Source organism: Mastomys coucha, unplaced genomic scaffold (assembly GCF_008632895.1).
Source record: "Mastomys coucha isolate ucsf_1 unplaced genomic scaffold, UCSF_Mcou_1 pScaffold20, whole genome shotgun sequence".
NCBI lineage: Eukaryota > Metazoa > Chordata > Mammalia > Rodentia > Muridae > Mastomys > Mastomys coucha.
Window position 1 is genome coordinate 64,894,176 of NW_022196903.1, and position 21,359 is coordinate 64,915,534.

The 21,359-nt window shown below is 43.6% G+C and overlaps 1 protein-coding gene across 6 annotated transcripts in view; it reads right to left on the bottom strand.

Annotated features, from left to right (window-relative positions):
- Smyd1 (SET and MYND domain containing 1) overlaps nt 1–16,867 on the bottom strand; it is a 61,754-nt gene extending 44,887 nt beyond the window's left edge. The window contains exon 1 of one of the 6 annotated variants that reach the window (XM_031382123.1): nt 16,743–16,867. Coding sequence is in view for 5 of the 6 variants with exons in the window: in XM_031382117.1 (XP_031237977.1) it covers nt 8,525–8,661 (137 nt within the window). In the remaining variant the exon portion in view is untranslated. Of the gene's footprint in view, nt 1–8,524; nt 8,905–14,856; nt 14,984–16,742 lie in introns of those variants that run through there. The other 5 variants (XM_031382122.1, XM_031382117.1, XM_031382118.1 and 2 more) reach the window with 5 other exon arrangements.
- Between the last annotated feature and the right edge of the window lie 4,492 nt (nt 16,868–21,359).

Sequence of the window (21,359 nt, forward strand, 5' to 3'; positions counted from 1 at the left end):
ATGTACACACTAAGTAGATTTAATTGGAAAGATGAAAAGAAAAAATAAAGCCAAGTTCAGATCATCAGCATCACATAAATGCTGGGTATGGCAGTGCCATGTCTGTGGCCTCAGCATTGATGAGGTGAGATGGGATGGGCACTGGCCAGGCAGTCTAGGCGCAATGGTGAGCTCCAGGTTTATGAGAGACCACTCTTGAAAACTAAGATTGAGAAGGCTTGTGAGATGGCTCCGTGGATAAAGGCACTTGCCAAACAAGCCTGACAACCTGCGCTCTACCTTCAGAGTCCACAGTGATAGGAACTAACAGACTCTCAGAAATTATTCTCTAGGAGTGTCTTCCATGCGTGTATCATGGCATGGATGCACCCACATTCACAGAGAGAGAGAGAGAGACATGTAGACACAAATACACACACACACACACACACACACACACACACACACAAATAAAAAATTAAAAACTCCACACTGCCAATTCTCAAGGTTTTTCCTCCGGGGCTCTCACACCATGAGATACACACACCCATATTCACACCTGGATAAGTCTTGTTCTGGAACTGAATTCAAGTCACACCCTCAGAAAAGTGACCTCATTCTGCCAGAGATTTATTATTTTATTCTAGGTTTAAAAAGCAGTGGCTGCTGGCCTGTAACACTAGAGAGGCGCATGCAACAGGATCTAGAGTTCTAGGGCAGTCTGAGCTACATAGGAAAATCCAGATTCAAAATATTAAAACATAGAGCCAAACACCGTGGCGCGTGCACACACACACACACACACACACACACATGCACACGTGCGGGATCTCAGCATTCGGAGTTAGAGGCAGGAAGATCAGCTGCTCAAGATCATCTTCCACAACATAGAGCTCAAGGCCAACCTGAGCTCTGAAAGACCTGTCTCTGAAAGCCAAGAATGAAATTAAATGTCAATTATTTCCAAAGTTCTTAGTTTCATTATTATTTAATAAAATTTTGAAATATAGCTCACAACAGTTTGTGTGACATGTCGGCGTATCTTGTCTCTATACCCAAAAATGGCTAAATAAAAGGCATAATTCTACATCTACTACTGAAAGAGTTAAATTTGAGACTTGTGCTGGCTAATGTGAAAATTGCAGGTTTGAAGAAAAACACAGTGGACCAAGGTCAATTATGTCCAAATAAGCCTGGGCAAAAATAAGCAAGCTGTTAAGACATTCTGGGAACTAGCAGGCCAGGAAGATATAGAAGAGAAAAAATGCAAGGATATGTCTGGGCAGACACTGAGTAGTGGGCCATCTTAGATATAGATATAGTTTAAGGTCAGATGCTCTGTTGACTCAGATTAACACAAACCTTAGGAATTTTCCACTCTGTTCTACACATAATATAGTTAATATTTGAATTAGCCAATCATGTATAGCCATACTGATTCCTTTGTTCCCCCAGACCTTTTTCCTATATAAACCCCTAACCCCTGAGCCTCGTGGTCAATTCCACTATCTCCTGCGTGAGATAGGTGTGGTGTCGGCCCGGAGCGCTCCGATATTAAACTGTCTCTTGTGATTACATCAAGACGGTCTCTCGTGATTCCTTGGGTGCACATCCTCCCGAGATTTGAGTGGGGGTCTCCCCACAGGGGTCTTTCACTACAGCTTGTTCTCAACATGTTTAAATGTTAAGAAGAAGCTTGAATAATTTAGCAAACTTATTTCATTTCCTGAACTAATTGCCCAAGAATTTCTCTAATCCTGTTATTAAATTATTTCCATTTATAATGTTGCCTGTCCACCACCACCCACTCACCAGCTGTTATCAGATTAAAAGTCACATGTGTGCCACTGCGAGTGGCAGGGCTAATCCTATATCACTCACAGGCTCACATAGAATACATACATTTACTAAAAGCCCAGATGTCCCCAGGGGGCCTAAGAATGCTCATAATCATCCTGACTGACACCAATTTCTTTAAAAGTATCCAACTGTTTCTCATGCCCCCCCCCCTTCTCATTTTATCTCCACACAGAAATATGCACAAGCCTGGGTACTTGCTTCTTAGCCAGTCACTTGGGAAATTGTGAAGTTTTTCTTTAAAGAACTTAGAAGGAGACTAGTATACAGGTCAGTGGTAGAGCATTTGCCTACCATATGCAGACATTACCTAGCACAGGAAAGAAAGAGAATTAAAAAGAAAAATCCAGCAACGTCCTTGCATCTTAATATATTTTTGTGATGAATTGAATTAACCTAGAATATTTATATAATAGAGTATGGCTGTATAGGCCTGGAAAGGGTCTCTGAAAATGTCCACAATTCCCAGAAGCCAGTAGTGTGTCAAGAAAGACTTCGCAGATGTTAGTAAAATGAAGAACTTCCAGACTGGAGAGACCTCATCAGTTCAGAGCATTTGCGACTCCTGCAGAGGGTCCGGGTTCAGTTCCCAGCGCTCACATGATGACTCAATGCTGCCTGTAACTCCAGTTCAAGGGGATCCAACACCCTCATCTGACCTTCATGGGCACCAGGCACACACACATGGTGCACAAGTGCACATGCAAGCCAAACACTCACGCATGTAAAATTTAAAACTATAAAAGATGAAAGAAATATGTGAGTCATCTTCCTATCTAGGAGTAGCCTCTAAAAGCTGGAAAGGGAGAACCACAGAATCATCACCCCATTTTAGACTCCTAACCCCAGAAAGTATAGAGAAGCTGTGCTGTCTTAAGGTCCCCTGAGTTATGGTACTGTGTTGGATCGAAAATATTAGGATACATTGATTTATTACTGTAAGGGCTTTCCCCCCTTTTAATCACGTTTTTTTTTTAAATCTTTATGTAGTGTGTGTGTGTGTGTGTGTGTGTGTGTGTGTGTGTGTTCAATCGTGGGTTTATGGTATACAAGTGCGATGGCACTCTGTGGAGCTCAGAGTACAGCCTCAGGTCTGTGAGCTTCTCCCGAGGACTCTTGCTTCTCCCTCTGGTCTCCATGGAGAGAAGCTAGGATTGCAGACACACAGCCACATCTGGCTTTAGAACTCTGAACTCAGTTCCTCGGGCTTACATTGCTATGCTTGACCCACTAAGCTGCCTGCAGCTAATCACTGTGCACTCCTGCTTCTTACCTGCTTTACGGACCTAACAGTACTCTGGCTCCAGAATCAACTTTTGATTTTTCTTTTTGTTTTGTTTTGTTTTGGTTTTGTTTGTTTGTTTGTTTGTTTTTCAAGACAGGATTTGCCTGTGTAGCCCTGGTTATCCTGGAAGTCACTCTGTAGACTACACTGGCCTTGAACTCAGAAATCTGCCTGCCTCTGCCTCCCAAGTGCTTGGAATTAGAGCATGTGCCACCACTGCCCAGCACCTTTTGATTTTTCTAAAGTTAATAGTAGATATCCTTTTCTGCACGTTAGGCAGGGTGTCTGGGCTACATCTCCAGAGCTGCCCTTTCTTTTACTAACACTAAATACTATTAATTGCACTGACATGAAGAGAAGACTTAAGTGGACAGTACTCAAGTCTGCTTGTTTGGGAAATGCAGAGACCCAGGCTTGCCCTGGGACTACGACCTGAGAAAGGTTACTGTCTCTTTAGGCCTCAGTTTTCCTACCTATAGAAGAGACAGAGAAACTCAATGGGTTTCCACTTCTATATTGAGGACCTTCTGAAAGCAACAAAAGCTATTGACTTTCTCTGTGGAAGTAAAAATCAGATAAGCACATCCGCACAGATGCTGATCTTCCACTTACAGATATTTCCCTAGCTTAGGATCCATGGAGATCCCAGAGGCTAAACTAACTCTAAAGTCAAGATATCTGACACTGATTTACTACTACTACTACTACTACTGTATGACTACTGCTGCTGCTGCTGCTACTACTACTATTGCTATTATTATTACTATTATTATTATTATTGCGGGAGAAATAACTGAGAGGTTGAGGAGACTGAGGGAATGGCCCAGCAGTTAGGAGCACTTACTGTTCTTGCAAAAGATCAGATCATTTTGCTTTCCCGCATCCATGTCAGTCAGCTTCTAACCATCTGTAACTCCATTCCTGGGAAATCTGAAGCCTTCATCTGGCCTCCTGGGCAAATACATGTGCACATCACACATGCAAGCACACGCGCGCACACACACACACACACACACACACACACACACACAACTGAGCTTGTTCTGAAGCACTTAGAAAGCAGAAGCAAGAGGACAACATGGGCTACATAATGAAACCTTATCTAAAGAAAGGAAGGGAGAATTGAAATTTTTGGGTCCTTAGCATTGCCTATAGTCAGCAGCATCACTTTATCTTTCTTGTATTTGATATTAAATTAAAATAATAATCAAATAAGCTCCATTTTCTTACCTAGCATCCCTCTCCTGCTGCACTTAGCCTATTGCAACCCATAGAGTTCCACAGTGTAAGCTCTTTTGAGTCATGTGATTCAGTTCTCTTACGTGGCCTGATTCCATGTCTAGCATCCTCGATGAGTCTTCCTCAGCAGGTAGGGGGAGCTTGGAAGACAGCTCTTTTCCTCTCTACACATCACTTCCAGGACCTTCCACCCAAAAGTAATGAAAATTTGGTGTTGAGGTTTTAAAAGAATCTAAGTATCCCCAGAAAACACTTTGGAGTTTGACATCTTTTAGTAGTGTTAAATATTTTTATAAGCTAAAATGTTTAATAAGCAAAGTGAAAAATCAGTAACAACTTTAAAAGCAAATTGTAAGATGAATGTGGTGGCATATGCCAGCTACACTTGACAAGTAGAGTCAAGATAACCAAGAGTTCAAGGCCACCCTCAGCTATAAAGTGAGTTTGAAGCTAGTCTGAGTTACAGGAGCTCTTAAATAGACAAAGCAAATTATAAAATGTATTCAAGTATAGTAAGCAAAGATGGGAATGTGTTCAGTGGTGAGCTCTTCCATATTGTGATTATGATGCTTATAGTAATGGCAGTGATGGTAATGATGGTGATGATGGTGATGGTGATTGTGATGATGGTAATGGTGATGGTGATGGTGATTGTGGTGATGGTGATAGTGGTGACAGACCACCAGAGAGAAAGAGAGAGAGATCTCCCTTCCTTGCCAAAACCCAAGTCACTATTCAGAATAAATCCATTCATCTTCTTATTCTACTTGATACAAAATTAAGTTAATTTGCTGAACATGAAAAATTAACAAGGGCAATGGTGATAGGAACTAACTTAAAATAAAGAATCATGGGGCTGGGTAGATGGATCAGCCAGTAAAGTGTTTAGTCAGAAGAAAGAGGACCCCAGTGCGTATGCCAAGCACCCATAGAAATAAATCCCGGCACTGGGGAGGCAGGGCAGGAGGGTCACTGGGGTTTCCTAGAAATCAGTCTAGCTGAGTTGGTGAGTTCCATGTTCATTGAAAAATCCTGCCTCAAAAACAGCGTGCAGAGGAGGTAGAGAGATGAATTAGCAGGGAAGAGCCCCGACTGCCCTTCTAGAGGATCCGGGCTCAGTCCCCCAGCACCCACATGGCAGCTCACGACTGTCTGTCACTCCACGATCTGACAGCCTCACAGACACATGCGGGCAAAACACCAATGCACACAAAAGGTAAAATAAAAAATAACATAGAGGATTGAGGAAGACTCCCAACTAGAGCCTCCAACCCAGTGCATGCACTCCACATGGGCGTACACAGAAACACAAGAAATAAAAATTAAACAAGCAAGAAAGATGCTTAAAACTTAGGTATTGCTACCAAAAGGAACACAATAAGAGCTGCCAAAGTGATTGCCCAACAGAGTATGGTAGCTTGAGTTCGAATCCCATGCCCCACATGAAGTTAGATGCCATTGCACACATCTGTAAATTCAGCATCTTCTGAGAGATGAAGACAGGAGAGTCTTCAGATGTTCCTAGGCCACTCAACCTGCCAACAAAAGACCCTGGTGACTCCTTAATTCCAGAACTCTGGGAGGTAGAGGAAGGCGGGTCTGTGAGTCCAAGGCCAGCCTAGTTCACACGTAGCCAAGGCTACACAGAGAAAACCTGTCTTGGAACAACAACAACAACAAATTCTGCCTCAGACAAGGTAGAAGGTGAGGATTAAACCCTGAGGTTGGCTGCTGAACTCCACACACCAGCCGTGGGACGCCCTGCTCACACTCACACCAGCAATGGCATGTCCCGCTCACACTCACACCAGCAAATGGCATGCCCCGGCTCACACTCACACCAGCCATGGCACACCCTGCTCACACTCACACTAGCGATGGCTGGCCCTGCTCACACTCACACATGACATGCACACGGATTCAAAGGTAAACACAGAAGATGTTCAAATTATTAAATGGGAAAAAAAAAAGTCCTCTAGTAAGCTCTGCTGTGTAGTAAAATGAATAAAACGAGCCAGAAAGAAGAGGCCAGCATGCTAAGAATAAAAATTCTCCTTGGAGAGCCAGGTGTGGTGGTGCACACCTGTAACCAGAATTTAGTAGGAATAGGAAGAGTTGGGGGATCTCTGTGAGCTCCAAGCCAGCCGGGCTCCACAGCATGGCTGGTCTTAGAAAACGAAGAGAACATTTTACTGGAAACCTCCCTCCACTCAACTCCAGAGTCTTGACACAGAATCTGGCTAGACTGGCTCTGGAAACTTCAAGGTACACGGTGGGTGGTGGCAGCACCAAGAGAGCACCTGCCATCTGGATGTGGCTGTGTTTTTATATTTTTAACTCTAAGTCTGAGTCCATACCTGCATTCCTCAGGAGCGCGTGTGCACATACACCACACTCCACACAGAGTTCCTGATCACTCCTTGCAGCTGCTCGTGCTCCTTCTCTGGCCTTTTTCCTGAAAGTCTCTGGAGGTGTACTTTGGAGGGAGGAGAATTTCAATGCTATCCACCTTATCTCTAAAAAGCTATGCCCAACCCCCATAACAGCTGATCCTGCAGGTCCTCACCCGAAGCTTATCAGAGGCTGTCTTAATTCAAGACACACACACAAATGCCAGATGTGTCACTCCAACTGTGGCTCAGAAAGTACTGTCATTCCAGCATAACCACTGGGTAGCAGGTTGGGCGGGCGGGTTAAATAAGGACTAAGTACTATCCTAAAATTTTCATAGTTCCACATAGACAAGGTTGTAGGGCCATGAGAACAGACCCCTGCAAGGCTGAAAACAGGGAGCCCCTCTCTAGTCGCATGTGTACTTGTGGACCCAAGAACACATTCTAATGTCTGACTTTATGAGAAGTAGGAACCCATCAAATGTCTCTTAATTGGAAAGTAAGTAAAATATACATATATTTACAGGGTGGAATATTTACAGCTGTAAAAATTGATATCCCATGTAGTTTACGAATAAATATGGAAAGCTCTATGCATAGTTAAAATAAATTGATCTTTGAGGATTTATAAGATGGGTCAGAACCGGCAAGATGGCTGAGCAGGTAAAGGTGCCAGCCCCCAAGGCTGAGGATCTGAGTTCAGTCCTAGGACCTGGAGGAAGGAGGGAGAGAATGACTCCAGAAAGTTGTTTTCTAACCTCCACATGTACACAATGGCATGTGCCCACCTACATACAGGAGCACGCATGCACACACACACACACACACACACACACACACATGCAATTTTAATATAATAAAAACAAATGAAGTACCTGTAGATACACTCATCGTCCTCACAAGGATAGAATTAGAAACCCTGTTTAAGGAAAAAAGCAAACTCTAACCTGACCCCTGAAGCATGGTATCATTTCTCTAAAACCAGCAAAGACAAACTGTGGCTATCCAGCTTGCCTAGTGCAAATCAATGCATGAAATAATACAAGAATGTTCTGGAAAGTAAAGCACAAGTTACTCCTACGATGGACATTGGGCAAGACTCTAATATTTGGAATATTAGAGTAAATGGATTTGTGTATTACTTATAGTTAGAAATAATTTCTTAAATTTTCACACATGCCTTATATTCTAATGGTTTGTTCAGGCTTTTAGCCTCATTTGTATATCCAAAGGAACTAAAAAGAGTTTTGTATGAAAACGCTTCCTGCTGCACCATACCCACCCATCCACAACCAGCACGGCCTCTCCAACCAAGTTCTCTGTGATTAGAAAAAGTGTCTAAAGGCCTTGCTCAGCTTTGGACTCTGGTAGGGATCGTAGAGAGTTAGAGACAACGACTCCTTGCAGAAAAGAGATGCTAGCAGATAGCTGTCAGAAGTGTAATTTGAAGGGCCAGCAAGAAGGTTCCATTGGCCAAGGTGCTATCTATCCAACCAGCTGACTACCTGAGTTCAGTCCCCAGAGTCTGTAGAGTGGAAGGAGAGAACTGAAAGCTATCCTCTGGCCTCTCCACATGCTCTGGGGCAAGCGTATGTTCCACACTGAGACATGAGTGTTTTCTGTACACACACACACATACACAAACACACATACACATACAAATAAGTATAATAATTTTTAAATTAAAAATTAAAGAACTCATGAACTTCACTCCTCTCCCTGATAATTTTGGGAGCCAGAACTTGTGAGCTTGGTTCCCTGTTTGCCATACCTGTCAAAAACCACTGCAGAATAAGCCCGCTCAGCAAAGATGACATCGGCAGCCCAGAATTCCTTTGTGGCCTTCAGACCTCTGCCTTTGCCCTCAGAAGTGAAGACCTCCACATTCTCCATGCTGCCTATTGTCATCTCAGAGTCTGTCAGGCCCTCGTGGTGGCTTGCTCACACTGAGCCAAGCCTCTTGTCCTTGCTGCTATTTAGTTCCTCCACCGTCCCAAAGAGCAGGACTATAAATGGACTGGCCACCTCCCCCCTTCCCAACTCCTCTCCAGAGCTGGGCCCTCACCTCCCCCTCCACCACTGTGTCAGGAGGGAAAAGGCAAATGAACAGTGACCTCACGAAGGTCTCATTCATCACTCAGAAAAGATCCCAAGACAGAAAATGACCACAGGCTAGTGTGGTCCTGACATGGAGCCTGACAGGGTTTGAAAACCCATTTAAAGACCCTCCCTGCATGTGCTGTGCTCTGAACTCATATTTGGCTTGAGATGAAATCAAGAGTACTTGGTCAGTAGGATATTTTTAGCCTCCAGGTGCCTCTGACAATCAAAAGGAGACAACTGGAGTGGACAGAGGAAAGAGGCAAAGTAATAATGGCTATCCTGGGACCCTTCAGCTGTCAGACGCAGACGTTCTCAAGTGAGATGGGCCCCCTGCCCCCTCCCCACTCTAGTGTCTTCCCATGACAAGAAATAAATAGCAGAAGCTAAAATGAGCCTTTTGCCATATATGTAGCAGAACTCTTGGGACTTGAGGACATCGTTTCTCTCCAGTTTCAGCTGTGTCTCTCACATCAGCCCACCCCATGGCATGGAGGTCAGAGTTCTCAGCACCACTGATGATACAAGACAGCTGGATCCAGAGAAGGCAGGATTGAAATGAACAGCACCCATCTCCCAGACCTTTCTACCAAACTCCCTCAAGCATGTGTCTGCTGCCAAGAAAGTATCAACTTGCTCTGTTCCTCCTCTCACCCAGGAGGGACAACATTAGAGGCATGGTTCTAAAATCCCCGTGAACTTAGCACCAGTCTTTGGCCAGCTGGCCCATCTCACTAAGGTTGAAGGAAGGGCCCTTGAAGATTCTGCATTGTGGCTTAGCTTCTGGGTAGTATTTTTAGTTTCTGGGTATGTTTAGATTCCGGATTGTTATGGTTTGAGTGTGACCCTCACAGTTCAAGCATCAGCAAACATAAATGAATGGGGGGGGAGAAATAAAAAGAGGTGCACATGACTACTTTCAAAGTGCAGAGGAGATTTTATTGCAGGTATAATAATGGAGAAAGCTGGCAGAGTAGAGTCCAGGCTGATTGTGGCCTGAAGACTATACTGAACTATGAAAAAGGAGAGGGGGAGGGAGAGCAAGAGAGAGGCTCCTGACTAAGAGGTGGCCTGAGCCCAGAGGCCAAAAACATCTGTATAGCCCAAATGCCAGGGTTATATAGGGATCCAGCTGGAGGAAGGGATGTGGAAGCCCAGCCCAGGGAGGGAGAGACTTATGATGGGGGAAGGATAGAAGTGCTGAAAGGAGGTACTGAGAGAGACTTGTCCTAGGTTTAAGATCTAACAATAATCAGTGCTACATTCAGGAGAGTCAGCACATCTGAGAATGATTAGTTCATTAGATCTGTGCCCTCACAAATGAATGAATCTGTTATCAAGAGACTGGATTCCTGATAAAAAGGATGGCCTCTCCCCTGCCACATATTCTATCTACTGGGGACCTTCTGCCATTCTGAGATTCCACAAGACGGTCTTCATCAGCCTCCAGAATCATGAGTCAATACATTTTTGTTCATTATAAATTACCCAGTCACCCCCTATCAATGGGCAGAGACCCCTTGGTGGTGGTGGTGTTCTTATATCAGCCAGCAGGTGGCAGTGCTTTGTTGATCAAGCATCCAAGCTTGATGCCTGGTGTGGTGGTTAGAATATACTTGACCCGGGGAGTGGCACTATTAGGAGGTGTAACCTTGTTGGAATAGGTGAGACCTTGTTGGAGAAAGTGTGTCACTGTGAGTCTGCTACTACCACCTAAAGATGGAACCTATGAAACAAGGGTGGTAATCTCTGCCTCACCAGCATGGTGGGTGAGAAACGAGGTATTCTGTGCAAGGGCAGCACAGGTCTTGGCATTCCAGTGATTTGCCTTATTTTATTTACTCTATCATATCCTCTCTACGTTATTAGGATGTACCAGAAGTTCTGTGTCTTCAGCCAAACTGCATATCTCAAAACTCCTTTAAGTCTTGGAAACCCATCCAACCCTCTTGTCAGACAGCATGTCTTAATTCTTAGAATACCAGAGCTAGAGAACCTCAGCAAGTTCAGATATATCCTAATGAGCAAAACTCAAAGCACCACACCCACACAGCTGTCTTACTTACTATTCTATTGCTGTGAAGAAACACCATGACCAAAGTATCTTTAAAAAGAAAGAATTTAATTTAAGGGCTTGCTTACAGTTTCAGGTGGTTAGTTCGTGATCATCATGGTGGGAAGCATTGTAGCAGGCAGGCATGGTGCTGGAGCAGTCATTGAGAGCTTACATCTTATCTTCAAGATGGAGGTAGAAGGAGAGAGACTGGGCCTGGTGGAGGCTTTTGAAACCTCAAAAGCCCACCCCAGTGACACACCTTCTCCAGCAATGCCATACCTCCTAATCCTTCCCAAACAGTCTACCAACTGGGAGCCAAGCATTCAAACATGAGCCTATGGGGCCATCCTCATTCAAATTATCACACCAGCTACTGTAGAGGCTAGGGCAGGTAGATTGTGAATTAGATGTCATGGGCTAAATAGCATGACCCTATTTTGAAGAAGGAAGAGGAGGAGGAAGAGGAGGAGGAGGAGGAAGAAGAAGAGGAGAAGGAGGAGGAGGAGGAAGAGAAAGAAGAGGAGGAGGAAGAGGAGGAAGAATAAGAAAACAAATAAAAGCCAAAAAATAAACATCACTGATGCCAAATGTGGTGGTTTGAATATTCTTGGCCCAGGGAGTGGAAGTATTAAGTGGTGTGGCCTTTTTGAAGGAAGTGTGCCACTTTGGGTGTGGGCTTTGAGACCCTTTTCCTAGCCATGTGGGAGTCAGTATTCTCCTGTTTGCCCTCAGAATAAGATGTAAAACTCTCAGTTCCTTCAGCACCATGCCTGCCTGGATGTTGCCATGCTTCTGGCTATGATGATAATGGACTGAACCTCAGAACCTGTAAGCCAGCCCCAGTTAAAGGTTGTTCTTTATAAGACTTGCCATGATCATGGTGTCTCTTCACAGCAATGAAAACTCAAACTAAAACACAAAGAGAGTGGAAAAAAAATATGAGTTTTTCAACCCAGTTTGAGTTTTCAATCCAGTAAGTGCTCTATATCAATAATGCTCAGAAACTCACAGCCTTTGCAACAACAGCCCTGAGGATAATGCTCAGTCTGGCAAGGACTCTAGATGCTGTTCAGGCACATGTTCAGCCCAAGCCATGGTCAAAAAGAAATCTACCTGACAAAGACATCAGGCTCTGAGCTTTAGCTTTGTCTGTGGATGCTCATCTCATCACAGTATTGTTATGTAGTAGGAAGACAGGGGGAAGACAGGCAGCCCTTAGAAGATGTCAAAGTTCAAAATACCCAGAAATATAAATGCCACCTTACAACAAATGTTATCTATAGAGTCCACCGAAATTCATGTAGAAATAGACTTCTATCCTGAGGCATATAGAGGATAGAAACATAATCCAGTTGTGGTATTTGAAGATTCTTGGGAAAGTAATTAAAGTTAAATGAGGCCATAGGGGAGACCTTAATCTGACTGTGGCTTTATAAGAGGAAAAAAGATGAGATTCAGGATGCTTTGTCGCTCGGAGCAATGTCCTGCTCCACCTGGGGTCTCTGTAGAAAGTCCTACCAACAAGAGGACTTCACCACATACAACCACCTAAATCATGAGTCAAAAAGCACATTCCTTATAAATTAATCTTTGATATTTTGTTGTGGCATCTAAAAATGGACTGAGACACATTGCCAGGAGAAACTCTGCAATTTTGACTAAATTAAAGATCTTTCAGTGAGGGTATTATCCTGTATTATCCTGTATAATCCTGATTGGGCTGATGCAATCACAGCAATCTTCACATGAGGAGAGCAGGGACAGAAAAGATAACCGTGAGGCAAGAAGATCAGAGTCAAAGGCACACTGCAAAGTCCTTCGCTGCTGATTTCAGAGGCAAAGGGAGGAGAGCAGGAGACAAAAACAAACAAACAAACAAACAAAACAACAAACAAACAAACAAAAAAAAAAAAACCAGAAAACCCAGGAGAGGTGGAAATTAGAATAAGTAAAGAAAGAGATTAGCATTCCAGAGCCTCTAGAAGGAACTCAGTGCTACTGACAGGTCGAACCCCATATCTGCTCTGGATCACCACAACTGTAAGATGATTATAAAGGTACATTATTTTAAATCACTAAATTTATAATAATTTGTTACCTCACTAATAGGAATCTAACATAAAATATTACCTTTGCCTCTTATTACAGTAAATACAACTAACCACTTCTCATAGAAAATTCCATACCAGCCAGGACTACATGGTGAGATCCTGTCTCAAAACAAAACAAACAAACAAATCTGAAATGAAATTCAGGAAGAATGTCATTTACTAGCTCACAGCTAAAACCCAAACTATTAGCGTACTTCAATATAGAAGACAATGACAGTTAATTTTCAATAAATGAATATGTGTGTGGCAGATGAAGTATGTAAGGCTCATTTTTATATGTTTGGATAAAATAACTACAGTAGGAGGCAGAAAGTGGTTGAGATCTTTGCACTTCCAAACCTGTTCACTATGACAGTGAAAACTAAAACTGAGGTTGGCAAATCTGGGTACACAAATCTCTAATGGGCAACTGAAGCCTCTAACTTTATAATGCAGTAAGCATTATAATGGAGTGCTGAACAAAAGGAATCTGTTTATTCCTTTAATCAACAAGAGGACACATTCATTAAAAGGGCTATCGCATATATTAAAGTGTTTTAAAATCTTCTCTATGATAACATACAGAGTTCTAGGGGCTGGAGAAGTGGCTCAGAGATTTTGAATGTTATACTGCTCTTGCAGAGGACCCCAGTTAGGTTCTCAGTGCCTGTGCTATAAGGTCACAACCAACTCTACCTCTAGGACCCTTCACCTCTGGCTTCTGACTGCTCCTGGACTGGTGTGCATGTCTACACAGAGACATACTTACAAATGTAATACAAAATTAATAAAAAGAAATGCTAAGGAGCAGAGTTTAATGTCACTCAGGTGACATTAAATAATTTTTGCACCCACCTGCATGTCTGTCTGGGTATTGGAGATGGGTAGAGAGTCTGTATTGTCTAAGGTTGTCCTTGGCTCCCTAGGACATACAACATCATCATCAAGATCATGGGTACTGGCATTAGCTGTCTGTCATACTGGTGATTGGAAGGGATCAGCTGGGACCATATTCTCTGAAAAAAAGGGGGGGGGGCTGTTTTTGGAGAGATTGGTAGACCATCACGAAACCTAGGCATAGCTTCAGATTTCTGATGCTGCTGCTGTCCTGTGACATTGTCTCAGGATCTAGTCTACGCTGGCTTTAAAAAATGTGATTGTCCTGCATTAACCTCCCAGGTTGCTGGGATTGCCAGTATATTCACACTCCTGTGTAAACAGCCTCCTAATGTAAGGAGGAGTTCATCTTGCTAATCTGAATTTGGGGTAGACTTTGTTTCCAGATGCCTGTTGTAGTACTTAGAGCTTTAGCTGTACATACATAGTTGTATATACATAGTTGCTCCAGTTGATCACCTCAGAGGCTTCGGGAGACTAATTGTGTTTCTTCAGTTATAAATGTCACAATTTAGGGGATATGTATGAATAGGTATGAAAGTCCAGAAGTAAAAGGGACATTTTACCAATACGGTTTGTGATAAGTTTTTGGTGTGCTTGTCTAAACAGAGGGATGCTACCACACCCTGCAAAACCTCCAAAGTCTCCACTGGCAAAGACCCACTGGCTGAGCTACACACTCGGAAAGATCACCATCTAGTGGCAAATCCAGGGAGCTGCAAGTGCTTCACTCCTACACATTAGTAAAAGGGACAACCCTTCAACTTCATTTCTACTTGGTGCCAAAGTTCATTTAGGGCAGAAGTCTTCCAGAGCCCTTTACAACTGTGAAGTAAAAAATAGTTTTTACTGCCTTTAATGGTTTGGGGAGGGGGCAAATAAATTTTATGGCAAAATACCTAGACAAAATTCAAATTTCGATTACTGTAAATATAACTATCAGAAAACAAGCATACTCACTTGCTCACGTCTTTTCTATAGATGTATTCATTCATAGCACAGTGGCTGACTATGTCCCTTGGAAAACATATAACCAGCAGGGCCCAAAGTGCTTACTGCTGACCTTTTACAGAAAATGTTTGCCAGCCTCTGCTGAGTCTAATAATAGAATGCTCAGAGTGCTTGGCAACACTAAACAGGCCAGGAGGGGCTCGTACACTCACAGGCTCATTCACTCATTCCACAAGCAATGTGAGAGACCAGAGAGAAAGTTTAGAGACTGAATTAAGGGGGTGCTAAATAAACAAGGGGAATGACATTAAAAATAAAGGTGAAGGGCTAGCAAGACAGCTCAGAGGTTAAGAACTCTGTACTGCTTTTGCAAAGGACCTGAGTTAGGTTCCCAACACCTACATCAGACCGCTTATAACCAGATGTGTCTCCAGGGAATCTGATGCATCTGACACACACACACACACACATGGGCACATACCCTCTCCACACACAAACACACTACACACATGATTAAGAGCAGATCTTAGGGAACACCACGTTTCTATTTATTTGCAAGCTTTAATGTAATACAGAATATTTTAAAAAAATAAAATCAATAAATATTTTTAAAGGGTAGAGGGAAGAGAGAAAGTCACTCACATAAATAGCCCATTATATGCTGTCTAATTATAGCACAGACCAAAACCTCATGTTCTCTCTTGTCGCTGTGTTATTAAAACAGCGTGGATTCAGTAATGGACTGCTTGCCTCTGTGTGAAACCTAGTGATCCTTCTACGAAAGGAGTTTATTAGGCAGTAGGGGAGTGGCAATTTTCAGAAAAGGAAGCACATGCAGCATGTTGAGTTACACAATAGTGTATTGTTAATCCGAATCAGGGCCTTTAACACGGTCCAGTGGGTAAGGGTGCTTATAATTCCAGCACTTGGGAGTCTGAGGTAGAAGGATCCTGTTTTCCAGGCCTGCCTTCGAAAAAAGCAGTCTTCAGCTTTAAAAACCAAAGACCCTCGTGGAGTTTTCTGGCTCACTCTGGTAATTTCAGCACTTGGGAGACTGAGAGAAAAGGTTTGTTAATGTTAGAAAGGGATTGGTGGAGGAGAGTGGAAATGAAGACAGAAACTGAAACAGAACTGATCTTTGATCAGAACTGAAGGGCTACAGTCTCTCAGGGAAGTAAGACTGTGCCCAAGGTTGGGGGGTGGGGGGAGACTGTGCCCAAGTGTGGGGGAGCAAGGGAGGTTGGGTTTTGTAGGACTGAAGTAGGTGGGAGGGGGGAGCACTGGAGGTGGAAGATTCCATTTGCATGTCCAGTTCCCCTGCAGTCAGGAAGTGGTAGACACTAGCCGGTTTGGTATGTGGATCTCCTTATCAGAAGCTTCAGCAGTCAGCAGTCAGCTCTGAGCTTCTCAGTCCACCTGAGTTGTTTTTTTGTTTTTTTTTGTTTTTTTATGTGATTAGGCCTTCAATTTCTGTTTGGGAACTTCCTGAGCTAAAGTGAGACCCTATTACACATGGGTCGGTGTGTAAAGGAGATTGCTGCCAAGGCCCAGAACCTGAGTTGGACTTCTAGGGTGCATAAGGTAAAAGGAGCCCTACCCTCACTCCACGCCACGCAAAATGATGACCATGTAAAGAAAAACTAAATATACTTTAGTAGTACCTGTGTGATGTTGTATCTCTGTGATAGGAACATGTATGAGGATCATACATGTGTGAGGAATACTGTGCACGAACGTATTAGCTGAGAGGGAATTTACAAACTATGCCAGCCATGTACCATGAGCAGGGACTGTGCTTAATATTTACTATTAATGTAAGAGCACAAGAAAATGAAAAGGCAGGTGTGCGCCTCTTAGCTCGTTTGGCCAGTGGACCCATACACTTCCAGACTTACTTTGGCTTCCTAGCTGAGCCTTGTCACTAGGTTTCTTCCCTCCAATGGCAAGAAGGACAGACACCAAGACACTAACTACCCTTCCGGACAGAGCCGGTTAGTCCGAAATGGCGGGAAGGGGCGGGGCAAACATGGAGGGCGGGGCCAGGAAGGTCCCTGCGCTCCGGGCCGCCCTGCTGCGCACGCGCGTCTGCGCGCCCCGCCGCCATGGCGCTGCCGCTGTCCAGTCAGCCGCGGGTGGCGGCGGCGACTTCCCCTCAGGAAGTCAGGTCTCCGCCTCCTCCCCCCACCCCGCCTGCTCTGCGGCGGAGGCGGCGGCGGCGGCAGCGGTGTCTCTGCCTCTCCGCCACCTCCACCGCAGCCTCTGACCCCCGGCCGGCGTTGTTGGCGGGGAGGGGGACAGTAGTTGTAGACGCCCGCCCCTGCCTCAGAGAAGGTGAGTTCCCGCCCGGCGGCGGGGGCGGCCCGAGCTTCAGCCCTCAACTCCCGCGGCCTAGAGAAGGCCGAGCGCCCCGCCCCGCCCCGCCTGCGACATGGCCGACGAGCCGGGCCGGGCGCGGCCGGCGGCCCTCGGAGCGCCTCTCTCCTCAGTCCCCCTCAGCCCCCGCTGCGCCACGGCCAAAGGACGTCACCTGCGCCTGGCGAGGATGGCGAGGAAGCCGAGGTCCGAGGGGGCCAGGAGAAGAGGCGTCCCAGCAGAGGGCGAGGGAAATGGGGGGGGGGGTCAGTGAAGAAAGCCCCGTCTTCAAGCGACCCCCCCCCCCAGCCCCCGGAGAGAGCAGCCTCGGTTCGGTGAAGGAGCGTGGAGAGTAGGCTTCACAGCACGCCACGCAGGGACAGAAGTTAGTTGGGAAATTAGGAGGTTCTGGAAAAGGAGCGTGGGAGCTTCCCGAGTTGAAAGTTTTCCTCCAGGGAGAGGCGAGGTGAGGTGGAGGGGATCACCCCAAGCGTCTCTAGGCTTCTGGGTCGCCAGGAAGACGAGTTCGGGGGGGGGGGGGGGGAAGCCCAACACCTATCTTGACGTAGTGATCCGAGTTTTAGTTATTTATTGACCAGTGTGAGAATGGCGAGAAACAAGATTTTATCCCATACCTACTGACTAGGAGCAAAGCTGAGCTGTATTCTGAATTGCTCCGAGTGACTTTGGCCTTTTTTTTTTTTTTTTTTTTTTTTTTTTTTTTTTTTTTAAGATTGTGTAAGGAGAGAAGGCCCGAAGACAGGAGAGGTGAAAAATTCCCAAGGGTTAGTCATTGCCTCTGCTGGCTAGCTAGGAACTAAGGAACTTAGTGCCTATCTTCTTCAGAGACCAGGAAAGCGCCTCCCTTCATCCCAATTGCATTTCAAAGAAATGCTTTCGGGGACGTGGTGTTAAATCCCCAGCACTGGAGAGGCATAGGCCATCCTGATCTACCTGAAAATTCCTAGCCAACAGGAGCTATATAGAGTGAGACACTACCTCAGGAAAAACAAAACAAAAACAGCAGGGAGTGGGCAGGATTGTTAGCTTTCTAAAAGTGATCTGCTGTGGGTAGAACTCCTTAGACCCTGAGCATCACAAACACACAGGCCTATCATCGTTTGAGGGCTAAAATAAATAGTAAACCTGACAGCCAGAGCTTTTCCTTATAGGGGGGGAGGGGGCGGATTCCAGGCACTTGACCTTAGGCTACTATGGGCCTTGTTAAATTGTGGTTTAAGTTGCTTTTTACGGATGGAGGTTTGGAGAGTTTTGACATTCTCACCAACACATTTATCAAAACACAAAAAGCTGTTGACTATCCCAGTAGAAATGAGACAGCCTGCACCTGTGAGATAAGTCTTTAAAGCAATTTTGGAAATAATTTTATATCGTGGCATTTGATTCCCCACTGCAGAAGATTTCAGTAAAACACCAAGAAACAGAAAAACTATTTTTAGTAATTTTGCCTTATATTGCTCCTTGTCTTCAGTGTGAAAGATAATGGAAGCCAGATTACAGGGTAATTTAGATTCCATTTTCTATAATACCTGTAAATATAACAGTAAAAAGTAACTTTTTTCATGAAATCTGTAGTTTATGTCCTTACACAGTTCACTTAGGAGAAGTGGCACATAAGTAAAATAGTATCCTTAAAACATTTTTATGAACATTTCCATCTAGTAAGGATATTATAGAAATTGATTACAATCAAATAAGTATCTTTTTTTTTTTTTTTTGGTTTTTTGAGACAGGGTTTCTCTGTGTAGTCCTGGAACTCACTCTGTAGACCAGGCTGGCCTTGAACTCAGAAATCCTCCTGCCTCTGCCTCCCAAGTGCTGGGATTAAAGGCATGTGCCACCACCACCACCTGGCTTCAAATAAGTATCTTCAATCAGCCTAGAATATTCTGAGAAAATTTTTTATCTGAATTTGTGTGTGTAGGTGTGTGTGTGTTAAAACTTCTATCACCAAGTATGCAATTCTTTTTAGTTCTATGGTCAGATGACAGGAAAATTTAGAATCAGCTCTTCATGGAAAAACCTTTCTGCCATTTTCCACATCTACTTTTTTTTCAGTGATTCTAATATGTGCAAAAGACTACGTGATAATCCATGTAGTAATAACTGCTATACCACTTATAGGTGGTAAAAATGAGACTAGTTGAGATGGGAGTCTTGATGACCCTGGAGAAGTCCCATACTTGGGACTTCTTGGGTTTTGTCATCTACTGAGTGGAGTAATTGGACTAGCCAAGTGGTTCGAAACCAGGGATGAGCTTGTCTCAGGCTCCCCATCTTCCATTCATTTGGAAAGTCCAGAGACATTTTTGCTTGTAGCCACTGGACAGAGGAACATGGTAAGCAAATGCTTTAGATAATCTTTTTGATATAGGACAGAAATGCCACAACACTCTAAAGTGCACAAGACAGCCCCCTTATACACAATGTAACAATTATCCTACTAGGAATACCAGTATTGTCAAGTTTAGGAACCTTACAATAACCAAACTTCTGAAGGGCCGTGTAAATTAGATTTATAGTTTTGGACTGATTTCTGAGCAGTTTGGTATTGTGGTGTGGCTGTGTGCTGGGACAGTAATCATAGAACATGGAAGTTGGACGTATAATGGTCATTTGAACATTTGGCAACATTCAAAAAAAATCTCTGAGGTCAGGTTAAAACCAGTAAGATTTGAAAAAACATAACAGCAGTTTTAAAAAGTTACCTAGTTACTATTATGGGACCTTTGGAATGTCTTCCCAACTCTCCTCCTACCTTGCAAGTGTTGAGATTATAGGAATGTACCACCTTACCTGGTTTAGGACTCTGTATGTTTTATTTTCAATAGTTAAAAGAGGGTGGGTGGAGCCAGGTGTAGTGGCTCATACCTTTAATCCCAGTACTTGAGAGGCAGAGGCAAACAGATCTCTGAGTTTTAACCTAGGTTGGTTTACATACACTGTCCCTGTTCCCCCAAGAAGTTAGAGTGAGCATGTCACACATGCCTATAATTCCAGTTTTTAAAGACTGAGGCAGGAGACTCAGGAGTACAAGGCTAGCCTAGGCTGCACTGTGAGACCCTGTCTTAAGGGAAAAAAAGTATCTCAGTAGTTACAAAAAGACTTGTAATTTCCAGTTATGCTTGTAGACAAAACAAGACAATGCTTGGGATTGTGTGTGTGTGTGTGTGTGTGTATTTTAGGCTCCAAAGTCTCAAAAAGTTAGAGAAGAATTACAGTTCCATTCTCACCTTCAAAATAGAACAAGTAAAACAGTTTTGAAGCAGGAAGCTGATGAATAAGATCGCATGAGTCCAGGAGTTTGGGGCTAACCTGAACACATCCTGTCCCAAGAAGAGTCAGTATCATTGTGGTCAGTTTGTGTGCACTAATTTGAAATCAAGGGAAGTTGTGAAAACTACATTATTTAACCTTCTAACCTTACTGTAGCTAAACTATATTTTTAAACAATTCAAAATAATTGCAAAACACTATATTCACATTCTTTCTAAACTTTCTGATTTAACAGTTTGAACACATTTTTAAGCAGAAAAGCTACATACTAGTGTTGAAATCAGGCTTAGTTTGAAGATAACCAGCATAAATATAGATGTTCATTTTTGCAAAAGTTAAAACTATAATGTAGCAAACCCCAAATCAGTGTATGTCTTTTTCAGTTATTTTCAATAAAATTTAGCTAAATCAGACTCCCATGAATTAGCAGTGTAATATAGTATAAAGACTGAGTAATTATTTCAAAGATAAGTTCATTTAGAAACTCAAATGAAACAAAGAAGTGTCTGGTAAGTGAAAGATGTTATAGATCTTGTTTCAAATTTGTATCTTTCGTGAGATTCACTGGGTCACACTGTAGGTTATGAATATATTCACATGCCCTAGGGGATTATATGTTTTATGGCATTCTTCAGGGTGCTCTGCCTCCTAGATATGGGCAGTATTTACTGTCAGTAATCCTTGGCCAGGAATAGCTTACAGTAAAAATTAGTTTCTTCCAAGCAAATACATCCAGGGCTTTACTCAGATCTAGGAACCACCTTCCTTCTTCTATCACCCCCATCCCTGGGAAAGGATGTGAATGGATCATGAGCCAGCCACAATAATTCCTCTCAAATTATTTTAGCTTGTATATATTGGCA